Raw genomic sequence first — 25,910 nt, forward strand, 5'->3', positions numbered from 1 at the left:
TATTCTTACTATTATTTGTTACAGCTGCCGCTGTTGTGAAAGCGCTATATAAATCAGAATGTATTGTATTGTATTGTATTATTATTATTATTATTATTATTATTATTATTATTATTATTATTATTAATATTATTATTATTATTATTATTAATAGAAGTAGTAGTAGTAGTCGTATTGTATTGCAATCATTCTTATTATTGATAATAATATTCATTCTTTTTCTGTACCACTTGTCAGGGTTAGAGGGGAGCTGGAGCCTATTCCATATGGTGAAAGGCAGACTACGCTGTGGATTAGGCACCAGTCCACATGCAGGGTATCGGGACAACCATTTGCACTCTCATTCACACCATCACTGAGTGAGAAATGATCCTGTGCCTGTACGGAAGTCAGGAAAAACTTACGCTCCGCATTGAGCATCTACCACAACTACTAGTCATAGCCACCAGGAGTAGAAGAAGAAATAGAAGGAGTACTAAGGTTATTTTTGCTGCTGGTATGAGTGCTTGTGTCATTTTCAAGTAGAAATTCTGTTTCTGGATCCAAACAAAACATGTTTATCTACCCAATAAGATTGTTGATAAGGTTAAACAATACTTACGAAGATTAAATTAACCTACCTGCAGAGTGGAAGGAGCCGAGCCGCTAGTTTCAGACATGCCTGTGCTCCTGGGAATACTGGACACAATGTACCTTGAGCCCTTCGGCATGGGCTGCCTGACCACCAGTTTTCCTTTCCTGGTCTCTGCTAGGAACAGACTGTACCAGTAGGCATCGTTGGACACCAGAGTGGAATCTGCGATGGTGGAGTTCCTCTCGCTGATCACGCTGTTCCTGCAGGGAGGAGCCGCTTTGCTGGGCTTGACCTTCTGACACTTGAGCACGATGGTGACCAGGATGGTGATGAGCAGCAGGAAGGACACCGAGCCCAGACCGATGACCAGATACAGGTTGAGGTCAGAGAAGATGTCGTATTCCAGCGGTACCTCGGTCATGTCCGAGTAGGCCTTCACGGCCGTTTCCACCGTGGACAGCTTGATGGTGACCGTAGCGGAGAGAGCGGGCTCCCCGTTGTCCTTGGCAACAACAACCAGTCTCTGGTGACGAGAATCTTTGTAGCTGAACATCCTCATGGTGCGGATCTCCCCGTTGTACTGGTCCAGACTGAACAAAGAGGCGTCGGTCACCTGCAGGAACTGGTAGGTGACGCGAGAGTTGTGCACGGAATCCACGTCCAAGGCTATCACCTTGGCCACCAGGGAGCCTTTATCTGTGGATCTGGGGATCTTCTCCTCCACCACGGAGCCGTGCGCTCGCCACGGAGAGACGATAACCGGGGCGTTGTCATTCTGATCCACGATGATGATGTGGACGGTCACGTTGCTGCTGAGCGGAGGAGAACCAGAGTCTCTGGCCTCGATGTGGAAGAGGAAGTCCTTCTCCATCTCATAGTCAAAAGTCTTGAGTGCGTAAAGGTTGCCGTTCTCTGGATTGATGGAGAAGAGCATGGACATGGAGGTGTTGGCTATCTCCTTCTCCAGGATGAAGTACACTAGGTACTGGTTCTCATGGAGGTCGGGGTCAAACGCACTGAGGGAGCTGAGCAAGGCGCCAGGGGCGTTATTCTCCATCACCCGTATGGTATAAAAGGACTGGGGGAAGTGTGGTGCATTATCATTTACATCCAGCAGATGCACGGTAATTGTTTCATTATCATATAATGGTGGTCTTCCTGAATCTCTCGCGATTAGTGTGATTTCATAATCAGGCACTGATTCACGATCCAAAGGTTTGGACACAAGTAGCTTGTAATGCATTGGTCTGTCCGATGACTTGTTTAAAACAAAGGGGATTGAGTCATTAATGAATAAATACACTTTGCCATTCTCACCTGTGTCTCTGTCACTAATGGCCACCAGGGCAATGACAGTTCCAACAGGCACTCCCTCGTTTACCGTGTTTTTAACGGCCTGGAGGGTGATTTCTGGGTAATTGTCATTCATATCCGTGACATGGACGACCACTTTACACTGGCCAAGGAGTGGGTACGTGCCTTTGTCCCTCGCCTCAATGTGCATCTCATAAAATTTCATATCTTCATAGTCAATGGTCCCCTTTACAGTTATTTCCCCTGTGCTGGGGTTCATCGCAAACACGTCTTGGGTTTTTTCTGAAGTGTAAAGTGTGAATGAGTACACAAGCTCTGAATTTGGCCCTTCGTCGAGATCAATAGCGTTCAGCTTTATCACTGCAGTTCCGATTGGGGAATTCTCTGTCATGTTTACTGTATAAATCGGTTTGTCAAAACGAGGTGGGTTGTCGTTGGTATCCTGCACTTTCACAATAATATTCGCAGTGCCGGAGCGCACTGGATTACCACCGTCTACCGCCGTTAATATTAAATTATGGACAGAATTCTCCTCCCGGTCCAAAGATCTGGTCAAAACTAAATCTACATATTGTGTTCCATCAGTACCCGTCTGAATTTCAATGGTAAAATGTTGACTGGTGCTGAGTTTGTATGTTTTAACCGTATTAATCCCCACATCTGGATCCACCGCATTGGGGAGGGAGAATCTCTCCCCCGGTGTCGCAGACTCAGACACATCCAGTTCTACTCTGTCTCGTCTAAAATGTGGCGCGTTGTCATTGATATCGGTTATTCCAAGCTCAATGTTAAATATTCGCAATGGGCTTTCTATTATTACATCGAGCTTAAGTAGACAAGAGGCTGGTTTGGAGGGGCAAAGATATTCTCTGTCCATTGTCTCCATGATGAGCAGTTCCCCCGTCTTCTTATTGACATCCAGATATTTTTTGTTGTGAAAAATATCAAGTTTTACCTCTCTCTGTGCCAAGCCTCCAGGCTCCAGTCCGAGATCAGCTGCAAGGTTGGCCACCACGGAGCCCCCCTCCATCTCCTCGGGGATGGAGTAACGTGTCACGGACAAAGCAGCCGGCCATGCTGCAACCAACACAAAGACCGCCGCCCAAAAATCCATCCTTTGTCCCACATGATACATGACTGGAGTTTCGGGAAGAAGCAAATCGTGGTTGATTTCCTTAAAAATATATCTTGCAAAAAAAAATACTCAAGGCATGTCTCAGAGCAGCCCAAGCGTTTCAAATTCAAACATCTGTGATACGAAAGAAAATCTCCACCCTTGACAACGGGCGTGTCGAGATTTAAATGCGGCTCGACATATCGACAGAAAAGGGTAATAGCGACATCGTGGGGTCAAAACGGCACACTGTAGCCTTTCAAACTACTGGGCGGGCGAACATTCCCATTAATTTTCACAGCCATTAATCTTTTTAGTGCCAAAATTAAACATATTTGCTTCTCCATTTGACAAAATCCAATTTCGCTTCTGAGTTTCAAAACAACATTTATGTAAAAGTGGTCATTAATTAATCATGGTGCTTTATCTGTGCCTATGAAAACACTTACTAAATTAAATTGTAGAGACATATTTTCATAGATTGCAATTACCCCTTTAATATGAATGCGAAGTAACGCTTGTAATTTTTTTAGTAATTAACTTGTCTTGGAGGAGCGCCCAGATACTCCTTGAAATGATGTCCCAAGAGACATATTTGCAATTTAAATCGAAATAAAATGAAATGGTATTTCAAAAGGGTTCAGATAAAATGAAATGGTATTTCAAAAGGGTTCAGATTTAATTAAAGTATTACTAAATATAAATTGATATCAATGAAAGCAAAGCAATGTTTTGTCATTTGTGGAAGCAATAGCCACTAATATAGACAACAAAGAATTTACTGTTGGGGTTTTCCTAGATCTAAAAAAAGCTTTTGACACAATAGATCACAGTATATTATTGAAAAAAATAGAAAGATATGGCATTAGAGGTGTAGCTTATAAATGGATAAAAAGTTATTTAGAAAACAGATATCAGTACGTGCAACTCAACAATAAAAAAACGAATCAACTGAAAATCACTCACGGAGTACCTCAGGGGTCAGTGCTTGGTCCAAAACTATTCATCTTATATATAAATGATATCTGCAAGGTCTCAAAACTATTTAAATGTGTCCTATTTGCTGATGATACAACTTTCTACTGTTCTGGAATAAATCTGAAACAGCTCCTGACAACCGTAGAAAACGAATTAAACAAATTAAAAAACTGGTTCGACAGAAATAAATTGTCACTTAACCTGAAAAAATCAAAGTCAATTGTTTTTGGCACAAGACCAATCAAACACCAAGCTAAAATTATGGTAAACTCAATTGAAATAGAAAGAGCGTATGAAACCAAGTTTCTCGGATTAGTAATAGACTCAAAACTATGTTGGAAACCACATATCGATAACGTAAAAAGAAAAATAGCCAAGACCGTAGGGATCCTCTACAAAACCAAGGAAGTGCTAAATAAGAGATCTTTGTACACATTATACACTTCATTATTATTACCATACATGACCTACTGTGTGGAAATATGGGGAAATGCCTGCAAAACAAACACACTCCCTATTCTCAAACTACAAAAAAAAGCAATTCGAATTATTAATAGATCAAAATATACGGAACCCACAAATCCACTATTTATCAAATTAAATACGATGAAATTTTATGACCTGGTTGACTTTAAAATCGCCCAATTAATGTACAAAGCACACAATAACCTGCTCTGCCAAAACATTCAGAAGTTTTTTGAAATTCGAGAAAGCAACTAATTTATTCAAAAAACTCAAAACAAGAACAAACATCAAGAAAAGAAGTGTATCTAGCAAAGGTGTTAATCTGTGGAATAATCTCGAAACGGACCTAAAAATGAGTAAATCGCTTGCTGAGTTCAAAAACAAATTCAAAAAAATAGTACAAACAACCTACACCAATCAGAGTTAAAATGATAAATTCTAAACATTAAATATAATGATAAATCAGAACTAAGTTGATAAATAGAGAAAGGTATTGCAATATCCATTATGAATACAAGAGAAAATTGACACAAGAGTGCCAGGGTGAGGATGTATATAATCCCGATACAAACCAAAAGTTGTGAAAATATCACGGTTAAGGGTAAAGTATGAGCCTTAATGGAGACTTCTTCTTACTTTTTGTTTTCTGATTGATATAAAAATGATTTAGTCGATATAAACACATAACGGGGTAGGACTAGATAAGTTTTTTTACTTCATCCTACTCCCTTGAACATAATAACTGTGTTGAATGAAGACTGATTTCTTTCTTTTACTTCTTTATGTACCTTATTTTCTGTCAAATTATTACTGTATATGTTTTATGTTCAATAAACAAACAAACAATCAAATAATCAAACAATTTATTACATAAAGACTTTTTTGAATTTAGCCTTTTTGGAGAGAACGTAGCACAGCAAAGTGAGATGAGTGTAAACTTTTGCATTTTATTTTTATTTTTTCTGTAAGTTTGGGGATTTTAACCTGAAGATCATACTCTAAAATTGCACCTTGTCAGGGAAAGGTATGTTTCAAGTTTAAAAAAATAAATAAATAAAATCACAGACTTGTTGATGTATATGCAAAGGTGAAGTTGTTTATGAACAGAAAGCAGCTAAATGTGGGTGATTTCCAAAGCTGTAGCTCAGTAGATTTTTAAAAAAGAAAAATATCCACTCCTATTAGCCATACTATTTGTTATGTTTTTGTTCTATCTATCTATCTATCTATCTATCTATCTATCTATCTATCTATCTATCTATCTATCTATCTATCTATCTATCTATCTATCTATCTATCTATCTATCTATCTATCTATCTATCTATCTATCTATCTATCTATCTATCTATCTATCTATCTATCTATCTATCTATCTATCTATCTATCTATCTATCGATCCATCTATCGATCCATTTTCTCATACGCTTTATCCTTGCAAGGGTCGAGGGGCATTGTGCAGCCTGTCCCAGCTGTCTTCGGGCAGTAGGCCGGGGACATCTTTAACCGGTTGCCAGCCAATCTCCGGGCACACAGACAAACAACCATCCGCGCTCACACTCCCACCTAGGGTCAATTTAGAGTGCTCCTTTTAACCTGCCATTGATGTTTTTGGAAAGTGGGAGGAAACTGGAGTAGCCGAAGAAAACCCACGCAGGCATGGGGAGAACATGCAAACTCCACACAAGAAGGCCAGAGCTGGAATTGAACCATGCACCTCTGCACTGTGAAATGGACGTACTAACTAGTACGAACCAGTGTTGCCTTTATTTTTAGTTCCTAGCTCCAGAATAGTACAGTGCACTCCGCTTAATAGAACACCGGTTAATAGAGTAATCCGCTTAATAGAGCAAAAGGCTCTGGAACGGATTTGCCTAATGCAATTTCCTATAAAGATACTCCGCTTAGTAGAACAGATCTCCGCTTAATAGAACAGGCCGTAAGCAATGAACATTGTAAACTAGTGGTTTTCGAAGTGTAGCTATCGCGATACTGTACCACTATCGCGAGAAAATGCGGTAGTTCTAGCCGTATACAGTAACAGGTAGCACGCGTCACTCCACACATAGACACACGCACGTCACAATGGCTTCAACTTCATTCAAGAGACGAGAGAGAGACGAAGTGTAGCTATCGCGATACTGTACCACTATCGCGAGAAAACGCGGTAGTTCTAGCCGTATACAGTAACAGGTAGCACGCGTCACTCCACACATAGACACACGCACGTCACAATGGCTTCAACTTCATTCAAGAGACGAGGGCTATCACCTGCGGATAAGAAGGACATACTCAGACGATACGATGCATTGCCGGATTCTCAGAAGGTACGCCCGCGGTTTCCAGGACTTCCCTCTTATCCAGCGCATTGAGAGGGAAGTCAACCGCAAAATTTCGGACTCCTGTTTCCAGACAAAAGTAACGAAATTTTTCTCGTGATTTGAGATGTTTGACTGAAGTTGATTAAAGTTGTTGTTTTGTTGTTTGATTAAAGATATGGACGTCCACAGTCGAAATATCTCTTCTAACTCGTCAGCAGGGGTTTTTCTGCGTGCATAACTTGGTCGTCGACGTGTCTGAAGGTGTACCTAATAAAGTGTCTCCGGTTAATAGAAACTCCGCTTAGTAGAACAGAAGCGCTTCGGCCCAATGGTGTTCTATTAAGCGGAGTGCACTGTACAACAATATTTTAATTGCAGTGTTCGGGTTATAGATCACATTAATGGTTGAGAACGTTTTGGTGTGCAGTAAGTAAGATTTTTCTTTCTTATTTGTTTTTTAAGACATCCTTTATTTGTCCCACACTGGGGAAATGTACAATTTAACATCAGAAAAAGCCTGGAATTTGAACTGAGGTGTGTCGACTTTTTTTATATCCATTCAACACAAATGTCCATGTTCTTCCATGGCCTTTCTTTTCATTTTAAGATAGAAGCTTCTTGGGGATACATTTTATTTCCAAGCAGTTTTGTCACTGGCTTTTTCATTTTTTTTCAATACTGTGCAATCAGTCAAATTTTAAACTAATTACAGACAAGCGGCCCGGTGGTCCGGTGGTTAGCGCGTCAACCTCACAGTGTCGACGGCCCAAAGACGGCTGGGATAGGCTCCGGCACCCCCTGTGACCCTTGTACCGATGAAGCGGATCAGAAAATGGAGGGATGGATGGATTACAGACAACAATGCTGACTGTTTGTTGTTCATTCACAGGTGATTTTGTTATAGCTCACCCCCTTTTAGTCTAAATTATGTCAATAAGGTTTTCCTCGTTTTTGTGGGTGTATTAATGTGTTTTACAAATGTTGAATGTGCATAACAAAATCATGATTGAAAACTATGCCTTGATTTGGTGATAAACTTCTACTTTCGATAAAATATGTAGCATTTTTCAGAACCGTGTCAATGGAAAAACAATACAGTACATACACATGTATAAAAATTCCCCCAGTGACCTTTGTCTTACACTCACCATTTATATTAACTGAGACAAGTGCAACTAATCACGATCGCCGTTTCTCTGAGAAGGGTGAGACTGTTTGACAGTAATTCAAGAATTTAACTCATTGGCGCCATCTGCTGTACGTATTTATGTTGTTTCCGTGTTTTTGTGTCCATACAGTATCTTATGCATTTATCAACGTGAAAATTCGTGGAATTCAACGTTGTACTTGCACCGTTGTACTGTAAAACTGTCTGTACTCCTCAATATTGGAGTTTCATATCTCACATATGTTGTACCAGACTGAATCGATAGTGAGTTGGATGACACGAGAGAACGCCGTCAGTTAAATGTACTGCTTCCGTAGATTCTATTTCTTTCCTTTACAAACAAGTATTACTGCTGATATTGTTTCCTTTTTCTCTCGATGCGTGTGTGTGACAGACGGAGCCGCTCGTCAATTCCCCTCACTCGCCCCATATTGAACGTGGATCACATTTGCCCTCTGGTGGATGGATGAAGGCACAGCGTGTGACAAGAAGAAAACGACCACTAGTCAAAAGTTGAGCACCACAGCAACGAACAGCTTCCTTGATCGTCGGGATAATGACAAAAATAGATTTTTGAATTTTAAATCACATTACAATTACATCAATGTAATTGTTTGATTGTTTTCATGACTCGTGTATTTACGCCATTAAAGAGAAGATGTTGATATGTTTACCCCACAAGTAGAATGAAAAATTGCAAAGTAAAAGTTGTTCCTTCAACAGAAACTCAATTCGAGCCCCATTTATTTAATTTCAATTCATCCTATTTGACCTATAAAGGATTCCCCTTCTGAATCACCTTACCCCAGAGAAGCCGTCCTGCCCTTCTGCTGTTCTCTATGGATCACCTTTTCGTTATTAACGAGATTATTCTCAGTCTGAGCCAAACGATGACCTAATTAAACCTGCTTTGTTCCTGGCCGATCGCCATCTGTAATCTCTTGAACAATTTCCCAGAGAAACAATAAGTAAAAGGGCACGGAGAAAGAAAAGAAAGAAGTTCTGGGCCCCCGAGCTTCCATGCAGGTGTGACATTTGGAGGAGTCGACCCACTCCCCCGACACTCGTACGTTTGTGTGGTCGAGTTCTTAATTAAAGTGATATTTTCGAGAGATGAGTTTTTGTTTGTTCAGTCAATGAGCCCCCATCGTCCTCTGCGGTCAAATGGAAATGCAAGCGCCTCAATTAGCATATGTTAGCATTTTACTATGTTTATTCATCTAGGTGGGAAACGGCTTACCAAAGTGAAAAGATTGTAGCTGTACCCTTTTCACCCTGAAAATAATTGACTCAAGGAAATTAAACCTCGATGAACAAAACTTGCATCTGTGTGCATATGGCATACTGATTTGCCAACTGAAGTTTGCGTGAAGACCATGCGCCCTTTTCATTGTGTATACATTTGAGAAAGAAATGTAATGCAAAAAATACTTTATTTCCATTAATGTATTTCCAATACATGTGTGAGGAGTGTTCCCCATCTTTTTGTGCCTCCTGTTGTGACCTGCGTGTACAGTACAGCATGATGTTTTTCACATGTTAGCAGAAGAGCGTACCAAAAAACATTTTCTATATTCTTACAACTCAACAATCTGATTTCATACATAAAGATGTGAAAAAGAATTACCTACTGATGCTTATCATATGTTTTGGAAGTCACAGCCACACCTCCTGTTTGATTGTCTAAAAATGAATAGCAATAATAATAACTGGAATAAAAAAAAACACATTGATGACATTTTGTCACATAAATAACCACAAACATCTGCTTCCCACCAGCGTCATTCTTTCACCTTGTCCTGACCTCTCATTCAGCTCACATATTAAGCCACTCACAAGCCGACTGTTTATTAATTTATGAAACAAATGATCCTCATCTCATCTCAGGTGATCAATCACTCAAATTGTCCACTCAGTCAGTCAGTGGGATGTCAGTCATTGTACAGGTCGTTATTGATCATGGCAGCCTCCCCCTGAGGGGACATCTGGAGGCGTCGCTTCTTGCCAAAGGTGGAGAAGGAGTTATGGGCGTCCAAGTCGCTGCGCTGTGCCACAGGCCTCAGGGTGCAGAAGCCTGATGGCGTTCCGGGAATGTACACATTGTGATGGTAGTCTGGTGGCGGGTGCGGGTGTGGGTGAGGGTGATGGTGTGGGGGGTTAGAAGGTTGCTGCTGCTGGGGTGGAGGAGTGCAGCGAGGAGTCCAGGGCCGGGAGGTAACGCCACTGGGCGATGTAGACATTTTATAGTCTGCAGTAGAAAATATGTGGGAAGAAATTACAGAGCGATTCTTCAATTTGGTGTTAATTTGCATCATGGAGGATGCACTAAAAGATGTGTAGTTTCTCTCTCTTTCTCTCTCTCTCTCTCTCTCTCTCTCTCTCTCTCTCTCTCTCTCTCTCTCTCTCTCTCTCTCTCTCTCTCACGCACACACACACACACACACACACACACGCACGCACAGTATAATCAGACACAATGCAAGAGTTGTACCAACGAGTTACATCGTTAATAATGCTTGATTCAGCTCCAGCAATTCATTCAACTTCCCTTAGTTAGCAATATAAGAGTGCATGGCAAAATATTACATCCAGCTCTCAGGTTAGATGCTGTTAGTGGTACCTAATATTGTGAAGGTGTTCCATAATGAATTTTTGTCCTCACATTCAGTTTGGCTTGTCATACCCTTAGTGCCTCTCATGTGAGTGCCCCACGTCCAGTACTGTCCAGGTGCCATGGAGGTGACGAAGTTTTCCGGGTCCGCATGCATGGCCTTACGCATCAGTGTTCCATCCATGTTGATGGAATTATAACTGGAGAAAAGATGGAAATCATGTCACTGTTCATTTACTGATATCTCACTTGGCCAGACACATGACCAGATGAAGTTTATTCGTCAGGAATGTTACCTTTTGATGGAAGAATTCTGATTCTTAGTGAGAGTCCAATCTGTGTTTGGCTGCTTCAGCTACAAAAACAAAGAAGATACTGCTGTAAAGTAATGTCCATTTACATACAATTTTTTTACACATATAGAATAACTGCATCTGAGCGGCATCATACGGGTGTTTGTACAAAATTTGTTCGATTTCACTAGTCAACAGCGGATGTGTCCCCAAACTGATTTTTTGACACTGATTTAAATCATGTTTTCTTCTGTTCTTGCATAGCAGGTTTTTGAGATATTTTCATTTCCTTGTTTTTAAGTTTGCTGAACTTCCATCTATCCATCCATTGTCTGATCCGCTTATCCTCACGAGGCATGCTGGCGTCTAGCCCAGCCGTCTTCAGGCAGGAGGCGGGGGACACCCTATACTGGTTGCCACCTAATCGCAGGGCACACATAGACGGACAACCATCTGCGCTCACATTCACACCGATGGACAATTTAGAGTGCTCCATTAACATGCCACGCATGTTTTTGGAATGTGGGAGGAAACGGAAGGACCCAAGAAAAACCCACGCAGGCGGGTAGAGCATGCAAACTCTACCCAGGAAGGCCAGAGTGCTCCATTGCAAACTGTCCAACCACAATAACAAATATTTATACATGTTTGGTTCATTTAAGACTGCAGATGCCTATATTATAAGGAAGGCAGTTTGAACAGGTTGTGTTTATATGCCCTGTGATTGGCTGGCAACCCGTCCTCAGTGCATCACAGAAAAAATATGTTTTCTATTTATCGATACACATTTAGAGTACACTTCGAGTAACAGATAAGGTAATGGGTTCCCTTGCTTGGCTTCTGTACAGGCAGTGTCTCTCCAGATCCCCTCGGTGATGTTGTGAATGGGAGCGCAAGTGAATGTTTGTCTGCCTCGACATATGTGCCCTTTGATTGACTGGTGACCAGTCCAGTGAGTAGTCTCCTTCCAGGGAAAGGGTCCAGAAAGCTGAATAGGATAAGCGGTATACAAAATGGATCAGTATTGACCTCTTGTGGATGTGTGGGAGAAATTCATTTTTCAGAGCCGAGGTGGCATTATTTTGCTTTGAGCTGTCTGCCTGACTTTGACTTTTGCTTCTATCCTATGAACGTTGAGGGAGGAGTGAAAAGGGACACCCGAGTGATATTTATTATTTATGAGTCTCTCATTATACAGTGCCTTTCAAAAGTCCACGCACCTCTGTTCAAATGCCAGGTTTGGTGATGTAAACAAATGAAATTGTGTGAAACCATTAACAAACTCTTTCCACCATATTTATGACCAATGACCTGTAAAATCAGGGGATTTTGGCTATGTTCAAAATCATCCACAAAATCAAAATCAACCACCTACATTTAGACTTATGTTAAATGAAACTTATCACCCAAATAAATTCAAATAAAATAAATTTAGCGGAATTTTCAGACTTTTTAAAAAAAGTTTTTTTGTTAACACTGACTGCTATTTAGAACGGTTCCAATTTTTCGCCGCCTTGATTAAGGCCCCAGTTCCATCTGAAGAAAAACAGCCATGTTCATGATCTTGCCATCACCATACTCCCCTCTTGCTGGAATGTTCTTTTGGTGATGACCTATGTTGTCTTTGTACCAAACATATCGTGGGGAATTATGGCCCAAATGTTTCATCTTGATTTAGTTTGATGATAAAAGAACTTCCGACGTGTCTGAGAGATTTCAAGTGTGTTCATGCAAAATGTAGCTCGGTTTCTGCATGTGAATAGTAAATTCTGAACATGGCCACACCCCCAGACAGAAGAGGGTGTGCACACTTGTGCGGCCACATTAATATGTTATTTTAATTCCTCCTCTTGAAATATTTTTTACAGGCTACAGGTCACATTAACAGTGGAAAATGTTTTGAAATGATTTGTCTCTGTCTCATTTGTTTTCGATCACAAAAAGCTACCAATTGAACAGCGGTGTGTGGAGATTATTATTGGCACTGTAGCTGTTCCTAGTTATTCACCTAAAGACGCAATAACACAGAATATGTGACACAAAAGCATACTAATACAAAAATAATTAGTTGTAGTATCTGTGCACTCTAAGTGTGGCCCTTGCCAAGCAGGCTAGAAAACCAATTAGAAGCTCAGCGGGATGAAACGGAGCACGATGAAAATCATCAAAGGGAAACCTCGCCAGGGAGAAAATGAAGAAAATGATCATTGTTTTTCTTCTTTCTTTCTGCATATATTTTACATGAATATTTGACTGTCTAAGCAAGGTTTGTCATTAAGAAGAGCCTTGAACAGTCACTTGAGGTCGTTGAGACCAAGCTCGTGTTTGCAACACGCTTGACCGCGCGCCTCGCCGTGTCAGTTGGGTTTGTCATTGGATGATGCATGTGTCCTATTCCGACCTCTCTCTCTCTCTCTATCTCTCTCTCTCTCTCTCTCGCTCTCTTTCTCTTTCTAGGCGTGCCAGCAGCGTCTATAGAAACGTTCGCGAGGGTGCGTGCCTCGATGAGTAAATTAGGGAGCTAATTAACGATTAAAGAGGGACACACTCTCCTCAAGGACCTGCATAGCAACCCCACTGTGACTTCATCGACCCAGCACCCGCCCCCTCCCGTGTCCAAAAGTAGTGTGCCCCTGACCGAAATGACATTTGTCAGCCTGCTTGGTGGAGTCTGGTGTCGCGGGTGGTGATAAAGGCGCACGCGCACGCGCACACGCACACCCACGTACGCAGTGCTTGAATTAGAAAACACAGTCCTGCCTCCTTCAATTCCCTCTCTTTTTGCACCCCCGCCCTCCTCTCCATCCCTCGAACCATAGCCCCCCCCTCCCCCCCAAGCCCCCCTTGATAAATATGACTTCATATCTTAGTCTCCCATTGCACCCAGAGGACATCATAGGGACCCATCTACAGGCGGGCCACGTCTCAGTCCAGTCATGTCCTTGCGCACCCCCCTTCCTCCCTGGCTCACCCTCCCCGTGTCCTCTCCAAAATCCAGAACATTGGCCATTTTTCATCAATAATGGACAGCCCTCCCATCGCGCACACGCCACATTGTGTTGAGGATAATGGTTCTGTCCATGGTGCCCTTGAGGGATGGCTAGAGGGGAGATTTGTCCTATATAAATTGTTAGACGTTGACGCCTTGCTTGCACCAAAATGGACAGAACCATGGGCAAATAAATCTCAATTGTCATTCACCTTGTCCATTACCCTTGACTTGTTGTTCAGACTCTCTTGTGCAGGGAGCAATTTAGTCTGCCCCTCCTTCCTCCCTTATCCGGAGCTGTGGCGCCGGTGGAGGAGGCATTAACAATGATTTCAATTTTTTCATCAGATTAATCATGATTTCCTGGCTTCCCTGAGGCATTGTGTCTACGTTCTTCCACATTTCACTTCATTCTCAGACGATAAACTCACACGCAGCAAAATGATGTTCCGTGGAGCATTAACATCGATTGACAGCTAATCGGGCGTCTTCTTCGTCTCATTTCATTTCCGCGTGCAAAATATTACAAATGTGCGCTATGATTCGTAAAACGTGTCGCAATGATTAGATTCGCGGCTCTTGTGAATCGTCTAACAATGCAATGCGTGACAAAAGTGCCGATGGAGAGCTTCGTGGTTTCACCTCTACTGTGCGTCTGCATACATCTACCTCGTTGGGGGTAGTCGCTCCGTAGTTCACAGACGCGCTCCACGAGTGCTGCTCCGCGCTCTTTGCTTCGTTGTTCCGCGGCGTGCCGGCGGAGCTGCACGGCTTCAAAAACATGAAGTCACTTTTGGACGACTCCGGGGTCAAACACACTTTATAGCAATAAGGCTGAGTCAGGCTGCTGCTTCCGTTCACCTCCGTGCAGTTGGTGGGCACCTTGTTAGCCGCGGAGGAAATCTGCAGGTTGAGGTTGGATTTCTTGAATATCTCCGGGGGAGGCTCGGGCTGGAAGCCGCCGCAGCAGCAGCACGCGAAGGGGGGCAGATTGTAGCCACTCGGGGTCTCCCGGTCCTTGTAGCACTTGACCGCGGCCAAGACGATGATGGCCACGAGGAAGATGAAAGATATGGTGCTGAGTGACACGATTAAGTAGAGCGCGAGGTTAGAGGGGGGCTGCCGGCTGAGCGTGAGGTCGCCGTAGTCGGATAAGGACTCGGGCACGCTGTCCACCACCGTGAGGACAACGGAGACGGTGGCGGAGAGAGGAGGCTGCCCGTTGTCCTTCACCAGGATAACCAGTCTGTGTCTGGACGCGTCTTTCTCCAGCAGTCGGCGAATGCTCCTAATTTCACCCGTGTACAGCGCCACGCTGAACAGCCCGGGATCGGTCGCCTGCATCACCTGATAAGACAGCCGCGAATTTTGCCCCGCGTCCGCGTCCAGCGCCGTCACTTTGGCCACAAGATAACCGGCATCCACAGAGCGGGGCACCACCTCCGTGGCGACGGTGCCGTTCTTCGGCAGCGGGGACACGATGATCGGAGCATTGTCGTTTTGGTCCAAAACAAACACGTTCACTGTCACGTTGTTGGCCAGCGGTGGGAAACCCGCGTCCTGAGCTTGCACGAGAATCTGAAAGTTTCTAAGCTGCTCGTAATCAAAGGAGCGCAGTGCGTAAACGTTGCCGTTGTCCGAGTTAATGGACACGTACGTGGACACGGGCATGCCCTGAATTTGACCCTCGAGAATAGAATAAGACAGATAGGCGTTCTGGTTAGAATCCGGGTCGAAGGCAGTCACGGTGCAAATGGAAGCGCCCGGGGCGTTATTCTCGGTTACGTAGACAGTATATGACGGCTGTGAAAAGCGCGGGGGGTTGTCGTTGATGTCAGACACTTGCACCGCGATGGTTTTCCGGGTGGAAAGCGGCGGGGAGCCCAAATCGCGCGCCGTCACTGTGACGTTGTACTCGGACACGGCCTCTCTGTCCAAAAGCTCACTCGTCACCAGCGTGTAGTAGTTTTTAAAAGAGGAGTGCAGCTGAAAGGGCACGTTGTTGGGGATTTGACAGTCCACGTTGCCGTTCTCACCCGAGTCCCGGTCCATGACGCTGATAACGGCGAGAACGGTCCCCGGCGACGCGTCTTCCTGGACTGGCGTGGACACGGACGTGAGAATGACTTCGGGGCTGTTGTCGTTCACGTCCACGATGTCGACCAGCAATTTGCCGTGCACGGCCACGGCCGAGGGTCCCCTGTCCCTCGCTTGCACGTACAGCTCGTACACGTTGGCTTTCTCGTAGTCCACGACGCCTTTTACGCGGACCTCGCCCGTGTACGGATCCACGCTGAACAACTCGCGCACTCTGAGAGGCGCGTGTCCGCTGAAGGCGTAGGTCACCTCCCCGTTGGAGCCCTCGTCCAAGTCGGTGGCGTTCAGCTTGAGCACCAGCGTCCCCCTGGGCGCGTTTTCCACCAGTCTGGCCCGGTACACAGATCGATCGAACACGGGCACGTTGTCGTTCGCGTCCAGCACCGTGATGGTGATTAAAGCGGTTCCGGAGCGTTCCGGCGACCCCCCGTCAAAGGCCGTCAAAATCATCGCGTGCTTTTTCTGCCGCTCCCGGTCTAAAGGCTTGTCCAGCACCAGCTCCGCAAACTTGCTCCCGTCGTTGCGCGTCTGGATGTTGAGAATGAAGTGTTCGTTTGCGCCCAGCTGGTAGGAGCGCAAAGAATGAGTGCCCACGTCCAAGTCTTGCGCGCTCTCTAACGGGAAGCAGGAGCCGGGCGCAGCCGACTCCGTAACGTCGATGTTAAATTCGCTCCAAGGGAAAGCGGGGGAGTTGTCATTCACGTCTAAAATCTCGACTTCGACTCTGTACAGCTCTAAAGGGTTTTCGATGACAACTTGGAGATGTAAGAAACAGCCAGGGCTGCGCTCGCAAAGCTCCTCTCTGTCTATTTTTTCGTTAACAAACAAAATGCCATTCTCTAAATTCACTTCTAAATATTGCTTCTTGGCTCCGGACACGATTCGAAATCGACGTGCGGACAACTTGGATACATCCAAGCCCAGGTCCTCCGCGATGTTGCCCACGAAAGCCCCGTGCTCCAGCTCCTCGGGGATGGAGTAGCGAATTTGAGCCAGCACCAAGTCCACCACGCATGCACAGAGAAGGAGACAGATTACGAGCCCGGTCACCGGCACCCAGCTACGTCTGGAGAGCCTCTGATCCATTGTTTAGCCTTGCGTAAAAGTCACCTCAGCCAGATGTAATCGAAAGTACGCATTATTCTCTGTTAAAAAATACAATCCAGCATGGTCGTGATATGCAACTTTTAGGCATATTTAAAAGTGACCAACTAAATAGACTGTATGAGGAGAGATAGACCACCTGTCTCTCATTCCACTGTGCTCCGCGCACCACACAGGGCGTGTGTGCACTGGGAAGGCTCGTACTTTGATTTTCCGCTGTATTGGACACCCGGAGTAGCCGGCTGGGAGGTGTGTGAGAGCGTGTGTGTGCGCGCGCGAAAGAGAAAGAAGGGGGGAGAGAGAGAGAGAGAGAGAGAGCGGGTTGGGTAGCGGGTGCTTTGAGCTCCTCAGTGCTCCGCATTGGACGACGTATACGGCTCTAATTACTGTCGACGTTTAACCATTTCCCACCCTCGTGTCACTTTCACTGGCCTATTAAAGAGACGAGAAGGCGTAAATTTGACACCAGACGTCAGAGCCAGATTTGGATTAAGGAGGGCAAATTGGTTGGGTCATGTCGTGGTGCGTTTTTTTTTCCGGCTCTGAAAGGAGAGCATTGTCCAAGGATCTTATGTCACTCAATGCATGTATTGAATGGGCTAATCCAATTCGTGATTTCCCATAATTCCTTTTACACTCCCTTTCATTACCCCCCCCCCCCCACCCCCAAACATATCAACCGATTATTAAAGATATTGTCCTTTAATCACAATGATGTCTACATGTCTGAGCTTCTTTTTGGATGTAATGAAAGTGACAGCGAGGAGGCATTCACCATGCCGTAAATGCGCATTACACGACTTTAATTCACATAAGCAGGCCTGCACATGTATCAACATAATCATCATAAAAGCTGCACTGTGACGATTTAATCAGACAGTATTTGTCCCTAATCACATATTACAGTTTGTATGAGATCATTCATAGGGGACGTGTTTACAGTTGTGACGTTAATGTTGTTCAGAAAAACAAAAACTTTTATGGGTAAACATTTGTAGGGATCCTTTTCTTGTATAATGCTGGTCAGTTGGAGAAGCACCGAAGCACAGAGACCAAGTGAGGGGCAAAGCAAAAGGACGCCTTTGTGGATCAACACAGACACGAGTGGCATCCTAATGCAAAAGTGTGCTCGGCTTAAAATCTCTCGAAGTCTCTTCTCGGGACTGACGACACAGGCCTGGGTCCCGCAGGCAGCTCTTAGCTCGTTACCAACTAAAAAGGAGACGAGGGGGATGGTAGATAAAGGGCAGGAAATAAACAATCATTTGTTATTGGGTCGATGCAATAGTGTCTCGACATAAGGTGCTAAATGGAATGACTTGAGTTGCTTTCAGACAAATGACAACAGAAGATATCCTCGAATGATCTCTTTCCAGCCCCCACACCATCTATTTTACGAAAATCTCCAATCCCCAGGTTTAAATAAGCAGAAAACACAATCTTCTTGCAGACTTAACCTCAAGCAGATGGTTAAGCTTCTCCAGAAATGATTACATTTCTGGAAAAAGGAGAGGGAGAGAGTGGGTAAAGCGCCAGTTCCATTGCTTTGCCTTCTTTTTTAATTAACGGAGTGAAGGATTAGTGTGTAGCTATCCGGGATCAACGGTCCTCCGACGGAAGAATACAAATGTTTTGTGATAAATAATCCCAAAACGCTGAGAGGGGCGCACCCCTGGTGCTACGTATTTTAACATGCATGACACAGAGCATTAAGACGGTTTCAGCCGCCCCTTTCGCCTGGCAAAGCACTCCATTATGTGACAGAAAGACAAGTATTACTTTCTCCAGTCCGTGCAGCTACCTGACCAACAACCTGAACGCTACGCTGGAAGCAGTGCCATGCCATTGTAAAGTGGCCAAATATGTGAGTGTGTCATACCCCCAAACATTTCACAGTGAATGACATAGATCTGAATATGAGTTTTATTTTTTTTGTTTGTTTTTTATCTTGACATGGTTACATCTACTGATCTCACAGTTCATTTGTCTGACAAGTGGGCGAGGACGAGTTCTTTTCCCAGGGCTCTCTCCAGTGGCACATATTCTAAATTCCATGCACATGAAGACCGTGGACTGCATGCATTTTGTTGCTACTCGACCGATAACTTGAAAACAAATATGGAATGCATTGAGTGTTGTACTTGCGAACCAAAATGACAATATAGTATCATCGTTGTCGTGACTGGTACTCGTCAGAGGGAGCACATAACTCCTACTCTGGCATCCCTTCACTGGCCCCCAATACGGGATCGAGCCTTTTCTTTTTGCTGGTCTCTCTCTCTCTGGAATAACCTCCGACTGAACGTTCGGCAAGCCTCCTCGCTGCCCATCTTCAAAACGCACCTCAAAACTCACTTGTATTCTTTGGCATTCGACGCAGCATGACTTAGATTTGTTCTTGGTTTTGCTGGTCGGTGCTTTCTACCGTCTTTATTACCGATTCGTCTTACTGTTTATTGTGTATGTTAAATCGCTCCATGTACAGCATTTTGTATGCAGCGATGGCTGTTTGAAAGTGCTCCATAAATACAATTGAGTTGAGTTGAGTCATTCTTTGTACAAACTGTACAAATATTATTGCAGCTTAGACTACTGAATATTAATAAGCCATTACTTAACACCTTCCAAAAATGCAACATCTTGACCTTCATTATTTTCCCCTTTCTCCTCAGATTGCATGTACATTTCTTTTACCGGTAATTGCTCACCGATGCTGCTTTTGTGTTTGGTTTAACTTTGTTCATTGTTCCTATATTTTAAACAGTGGGTTTGTAATCTATCTATCTATCTATCTATCTATCTATCTATCTATCTATCTATCTATCTATCTATCTATCTATCTATCTATCTATCTATCTATCTATCTATCTATCTATCTATCTATCTATCTATCTATCTATCTATCTATCTATCTATCTATCTATCTATCTATCTATCTATCTATCTATCTATCTATCTATCTATCTATCTATCTATCTATCTATCTATCTATCTATCTATCTATCCGCCCATCCATTCTTGCATCTAAAACAAAAGCGACTGCACCAACAAATGATTTTTTTAAAAGTAAACAAAGAGTAGACCAACTTGATTTGGGGTTTGATCACACCTCTCAAACGATATTTTGGAGTCAATAAATTCTCCGTCCTTTAATGGACAAAGAACGATGTTGTTTTCATCTATGAGCTAAGATGGACATCTACTGGCCAAAAAGGTGTATAACAGCGTCTTACTCGATGACGTCATGCCATGAGTCGCAAATATCCTCGAAAGTATTCATCTCATGTGATCTATGGCTGTTTTGTTCTCTTGTCAAACAACCTGCCCCGTCATCCAAGAGTTTGCACACACACACACACACGTGTGTATGTAGAAAGAAGACAGAAGAAAAAAAAACAACAAACACCGTTCAATTAAGTGCAATATGAACACTAAATGGATAAATCGCAGTGCTATTTACAATTGTCTTTCAAATCATTATTATTATTATTATTATTATTATTGTTGTTATTTTTGCCCCTAGGTATGAGTGTGAGCGTGGATGGTTGTTCGTCTCTGTGTGCCCTGTGATTGGCTGGCAACCGATTCAGGTTGTCCCTCGCCTACTGCCTGGAGACAGCTGGGATATATATATATATATATATATTCAGGTTATATATATATATATATATATATATATATATATATATATATATATATATATATATATATATATATATATATATATATATATATACTGTATATATATATATATATATATATATATATATATATATATATATATATATATATATATATATATATATATATATATATATATATATATATATATATATATATATATATATATTGTCACTGCAACAAATGTGGTTGAAGCTTGAGTGGGATTGACCTGTTTGTTGTCTCAGAAACAATGATGAAAGAGCTTTCTTTTCAATAGATACTTCATGTATTGTGAAGTCTAACAAAGCTGACATCTTTAAATTCATCATTACTCCTTTTAACCTCTCATAAAAAATGACATACTGTATTCTAATCGAAATGTTTGATTAATTAACCTTTGTCCCTCCGCTTCATTTTTTGTTTTTTTTGCGGTGACATTACGAATGCGCTAGAGGGAGCTAAACACCAAGGGAAGAACGTCTGAGACAGCCATTCTTCACATTGGCAATTCTTCACATATGGTTAACAGACATGCTATCTTGTCAGTGTTTTTGCATAGTATACAAAAGGCTGTGGGTGTCACTCATAGACTATTTTGATAATTTTGGCCAACATGATTGTATGAGAAAGACTGAATGACTTGCAAATCATTCCTCCCGGCAGTTTCTTAATAAACATCTGACATCTGTCTTAATAGAAATAGAAAAGAACAGTCCCATGCATGGAGGAGAGAATCATGAAGTCTGCTAAATGGTTGGGGAAAGAAGACACGCAGAAAACGAGAGGGAACAGAACGTTGTGAAGGAGCCAGTAGCAGGGCAAGTAGCGGAGTGATAGGAAAATGAAGCACGAGCACAGGGTAAGAGGAGAGGGAGAGAAAGAGGCAAAATGGGGAGAATGGAGACTTTGGTCCACATGCACCTCAGCTGTGTAAACTGAAGGTCTCCGCCGCTTCTCGGATTCCCCCGAAGAAGGGGGGATATTAATAGGAGGCTGGCAGTGGCAGTGAATGGACCCTTGCTCTGTCACACCCACTAATATTATTATTATACTTTATACGTACAAAAATGGAAAATGTCAGCAACTTGAGAGGCCTATAGAGACAGTGCGTGCATGCAGTGTGTATCACTGCTTCTCAGTATGTCTGCCATATGTTTGAGGGCGCTCATGAGAAACCGTCTGTCGCTGAGCTGGCATAACATTTCTGGGCAAAAGAAAAGAGGCGCAAGATGGAATTGGGGAAAGAGGAGACAAACAGGAAGAAGTTGGCATGTTCGGAGGGGCGTAAGAACTGCCGCACACACTGGATCTGTCAGAGAGTGAGAACAGAACGAGGGGGAGGAGGAGGTGGAGCAGCGAGACAGACACAGACATGAGCACATATTCCAGCTCCAGATTATAAAATTCCCGCAAGTTGCAGACGTGTTGAAACAGACTGCACACCCATAAGCGCATACACACACAGAAATATACACAGGTTTTTCCTCCACGGGTAACAGATGCAAAAGTCGGGCACACATGCAGAAACCTAAACAGTGTGATAGACATAACACTCGTGCACGCGCATGCACACGCATGCGCACACACACACTCACACACACACACACACACACACACACACACACACACAATACACACACACGCACACACACTCTGGCGAGAAGGGGCACATTCCTGAGGAAACAGGTGGGAGTGGTGATGGCAATCTATCAGAATGACTTTGATCCTCCTCATTGGCTCCGTCATAACCAGATCATGATGTTCCCTACTTAATCACAATCTGCACATACAAAGATGTAATAGCAACCGCACAACACATTCAAACGTAGGTCAGTAAAATAAAAAAAGAAAGACAAAAAAGAAAAAACGTTTTTGGGTGAACCTTGAACATGCGTTCCTGAGTTATGCAATGATTACTGTTGACCCCTGGTGTTCATTCCAAAGCAGGGATGGAAGGCGTCTTGTGTGGTTTTTGGAGAAAATGACCTAATGGATGCAATATTGGGAGAATGTCTAGAAAAACTGAGTTCAGGGTTCAGATACACCTGAAATATGAGGAGTAGTAATGTCAGCCATCTATCCAAACATTTTCTACCTCTTATGTTATGCAGAGTTAAAAGTAAGAAGGAGCCTATCCCAGGTGACTCAGGGTGAGAGGCCAAGCACGCACATTTAGGGCTGTATTTTAATGCCCAGTGCAAATCTAGCACAAGGAGCAATCTAACTGCGCACATAGGTAGAGTTTTCTTTTATTTTGGCATTTTTCAAGACAGGCACAGTTAGAAATGAGGGTTTGCGCCACTGTGCGAGTGAACACAGTAAACTGCTCCTCTTATTCCCTTGGAATTTACCGCAGGTGAGACGCTACATACTGGAAGGATAATTTACTTGCTCTCAGTAGTCCATACAAGAGATTGGCACATGCTCAGTAAAAGTTCATCAGGAATCGCAAGACCTTGTGGATGATTTCAAATTTGCTGCTGTAGAAAGGAGTTGGAGACCGTGCGTGTATGTGTGTGACCATACACACACTCACACACACACACACACACACACACACACGCACACACACACACACACACGCACGCACGCACACACACACGCACACGCACGTGCACACGCACGTACACACACGTATACACACTCACACACACACACACATGCCGCGGTGAGAGGTGTGCTTTTAAAATATATTAGAGATGATATTACTACAACTAATATTACTACAGCAAATAATAATAATAATAATAATAATAATAATAATGGTGGCACGGTGATTGACTTGTTAGAACATCCGCCTCACAGTATAGAGGTTTGGGATTTTATTTCAGGCTATTTTGCTGTGTGGAGTTTGTATGTTCTCCTCATGCCTATGTAGATTTCTATGGGAACTTTAGGTTTAATCCCACGTTCCAAAAACATGAATGATGGGTTAAATGACCACTCTGAATTGTCCCTAGGTGTGAATGTAAATGCGGATGGTTGTTTGTCTACGTGTGCCCTGTGATTGGCTGGTAACCAGTTTAGGGTGTATGGGGCCTTCTGCCCAAAGCCATCTGGGACAGGCTCCGGAATGCCCGCAACCCTTGTGAGGATAAGCAAATTAGAAAATGGATGGATGGATACTCCTCCTCCTACTACTACTACTACTACAATGAATCCTAATCATCATCATCATTGTCATCATAATCCAAACACATTCAATTAATACATTTCTACAATGATTCATAATGTTCATGCATGCACTTGTTATTTCAAATGAAATACAATGGCATCCACCCCACATATAGCGGGGTGTATAGCAGCATGATCAAATTCAACAATTGCATTACACTATGACCAAAATAAAAAAAAAAAAAAAAAAAGAAAAACGAGACAGAGGTTCTAATCCTAAAACGTGCCTTTAAGATTATTAAAATCAAAGAAGTTTGAACATTCACAGAACACTTAAATACAGTAAATATTCTCTATTACAGACTCATAAGGGCACTGTCCAATCTGTCCTTATAAGAGAATTTCCTTATTTGGGAATTGAGCATGGTACATCCTTTATGAAACTGCAAGTATGTTGACAAAATGCACGTAAAACAACACAAGCAATAAAATGCAAAAATATACTGTCCAAAAACTGATTATATAACAAAAACTGCAGTACAGTATACGGTACAGGTGTACAGTATTAAAAAAAAACAACACAACACAGGACAGTACGTACAGTATTTTAATATAGATTTTTTTCCGTCTTGGGAAAAAAAATGAGTGTATTTGGGGTTGTTTTGTTTTGTTGGGTTGTTCTTCTTCGTTTCGATGCCATGATCTACAGGACGTAAGTTAATAAAGTTAAAATCTTTCACAATTCCAGTAAAACGCACGGCAATAAAAAGTCACATACACGTCGCCGGTAAAATGTAACATCGTAGTCAAAATGTTAATGCATAGGTTTTTTTATTCCGGGTGAAGGAAATTCCTTTTCATAGAAGATGGGAATATTTGCTGTATAGTAAAATACAACAGAACTGTATTTGGGCAGTGATTCTTTTGCATGCCACTAGAGGGAGCCCTCATACCAGTGGTGGTACTCATGCCACACTTTGATATAAATTAATTGAGGTTAGGGCAAAAGACATACTGCTGATGTATTTTAAACTTAGATGACTTAAAAATAAACACCCATCCATTCCCGATACAGCTTATCCTTACTGGTGGATTTCTAAAGAATTCCAATTTTAAAATGTGCTTTCCATCTGAAGTATTATAAAGTCAATGTCTTTATTGCACATGTTTGTGTTCTCAGGTTGACCCAAACTTTTGGGGAAATGAGATGGAATCATTCACTACAATGTTTCATCAGAAGCAGGAAAGAAAATAACACAGTGTCATTAACATGAGCCAAACGTTGTGTGTGTTTGGTGTGAGTGGCAAGGTGGAGAACCCCTGCCTTGGGGGCCACAACTCGCTTGAGTGACACATTACACGAACATGAATGTGCCTGCAATGCATGTGTAACCCCCTCTCATCAAGTCCTCCTCCTCCTCCTCGCTCGTCCCGGCCTTCTTTTACCACTTTACCTGCCCCCAACCAATTCCCTGCAACTTTTGGGTCTTTATTCATGTCTCTCCACCTAATTGTCTTTTTGTAAAGCCCCAAAAGTCATGAATAGGGTTGTGCCAATGAACAAGTTTTCAAATAAACACATTGGTCAGCTCACAGAATGTGGACTGAGGCCAAAACATGAGCAAGAAAAGAGGGGGGGGGGGAGTAAATTGTGACGGAAACCATCAAATTATTCATTTCCCTCCTTTTTTATGTTTTCCTTGTGCTGACTGTACACCCCTCCCTATACCTAGTCCCCCTCTTTCTCTCACTCTTTCCCTCTCACACATTCCACTCAGTTTTACATATCTGTGACCCCCCCAACACTATACCTCACCACTTAAAAAAAAAGGAAAAAAATGGCACTCATTTTCCCTTTTTCTCCCCACCTCATTGCCACCCCTCACTACCTGACATTGTGGCTCCATGCCCAATGAGTCACACCTCTGCTAAAATCATCAGAGATGGCGAAAGGAGGGCGGAGGGAGCAAAAAGAAAGAAAGCGTCAGGAGAGAGAAAAAGCAGGAGGGTATGACAGAGAGAAAAATATAGAAAATAAAAAGAGGGAAAGAGGGGAAACATCGAGAGAGAGAATGAGAACGAGTGGGAGAGCCCCTCGGGGAATGAA

General features: G+C 42.9%; 2 protein-coding genes across 6 annotated transcripts; both read right to left on the reverse strand.

Annotated features, from left to right (window-relative positions):
* Positions 1–611: 611 nt before the first annotated feature.
* pcdhb (protocadherin b) lies at positions 612–3,161 on the reverse strand. The gene has a single exon (XM_052080600.1). It carries the CDS (start codon positions 3,021–3,023, stop codon positions 612–614), a length of 2,412 nt encoding a protein of 803 aa, XP_051936560.1. The 5' UTR covers positions 3,024–3,161.
* Positions 3,162–9,346: 6,185 nt separating this feature from the next.
* On the reverse strand, positions 9,347–17,281 carry si:ch73-233f7.1 (uncharacterized protein LOC100537710 homolog). 5 transcript variants are annotated; one of them, XM_052080026.1, is made up of 5 exons: positions 14,687–17,281; positions 14,495–14,596; positions 10,840–10,898; positions 10,595–10,743; positions 9,347–10,180 (listed from the first exon to the last, which is right to left on the reverse strand). In XM_052080026.1, exons 1-5 carry the CDS (start codon positions 17,006–17,008, stop codon positions 9,864–9,866), a joined length of 2,949 nt encoding a protein of 982 aa, XP_051935986.1. In that variant the 5' UTR covers positions 17,009–17,281; the 3' UTR covers positions 9,347–9,863. The 5 variants fall into 5 exon arrangements, with proteins under 5 accessions (XP_051935986.1, XP_051935967.1, XP_051935957.1 ...); XM_052080007.1 differs by having other exon boundaries at positions 14,495–17,281; XM_052079997.1 differs by having other exon boundaries at positions 10,616–10,743; positions 14,468–17,281.
* Positions 17,282–25,910: the final 8,629 nt, after the last annotated feature.

This window comes from Hippocampus zosterae, chromosome 1 (assembly GCF_025434085.1).
Source record: "Hippocampus zosterae strain Florida chromosome 1, ASM2543408v3, whole genome shotgun sequence".
Taxonomy (NCBI): Eukaryota; Metazoa; Chordata; class Actinopteri; order Syngnathiformes; family Syngnathidae; genus Hippocampus; species Hippocampus zosterae.

Coding starts and splice junctions, on each gene's coding strand:
- si:ch73-233f7.1 (XM_052079987.1), bottom strand. CDS start 17,008: ATGGATCAGAGGCTCTCCAGACGTAGCTGGGTGCCGGTGACCGGGCTC. Junction 10,899..14,467: donor TATGCAGACGCACAGTAGAG/GTGAAACCACGA, acceptor TTGTTTTTGTAG/CTGAAGCAGCCAAACACAGA. Junction 10,181..10,594: donor TATGACAAGCCAAACTGAAT/GTGAGGACAAAA, acceptor TTTCTACTGCAG/ACTATAAAATGTCTACATCG.
- pcdhb (XM_052080600.1), bottom strand. CDS start 3,023: ATGTATCATGTGGGACAAAGGATGGATTTTTGGGCGGCGGTCTTTGTG.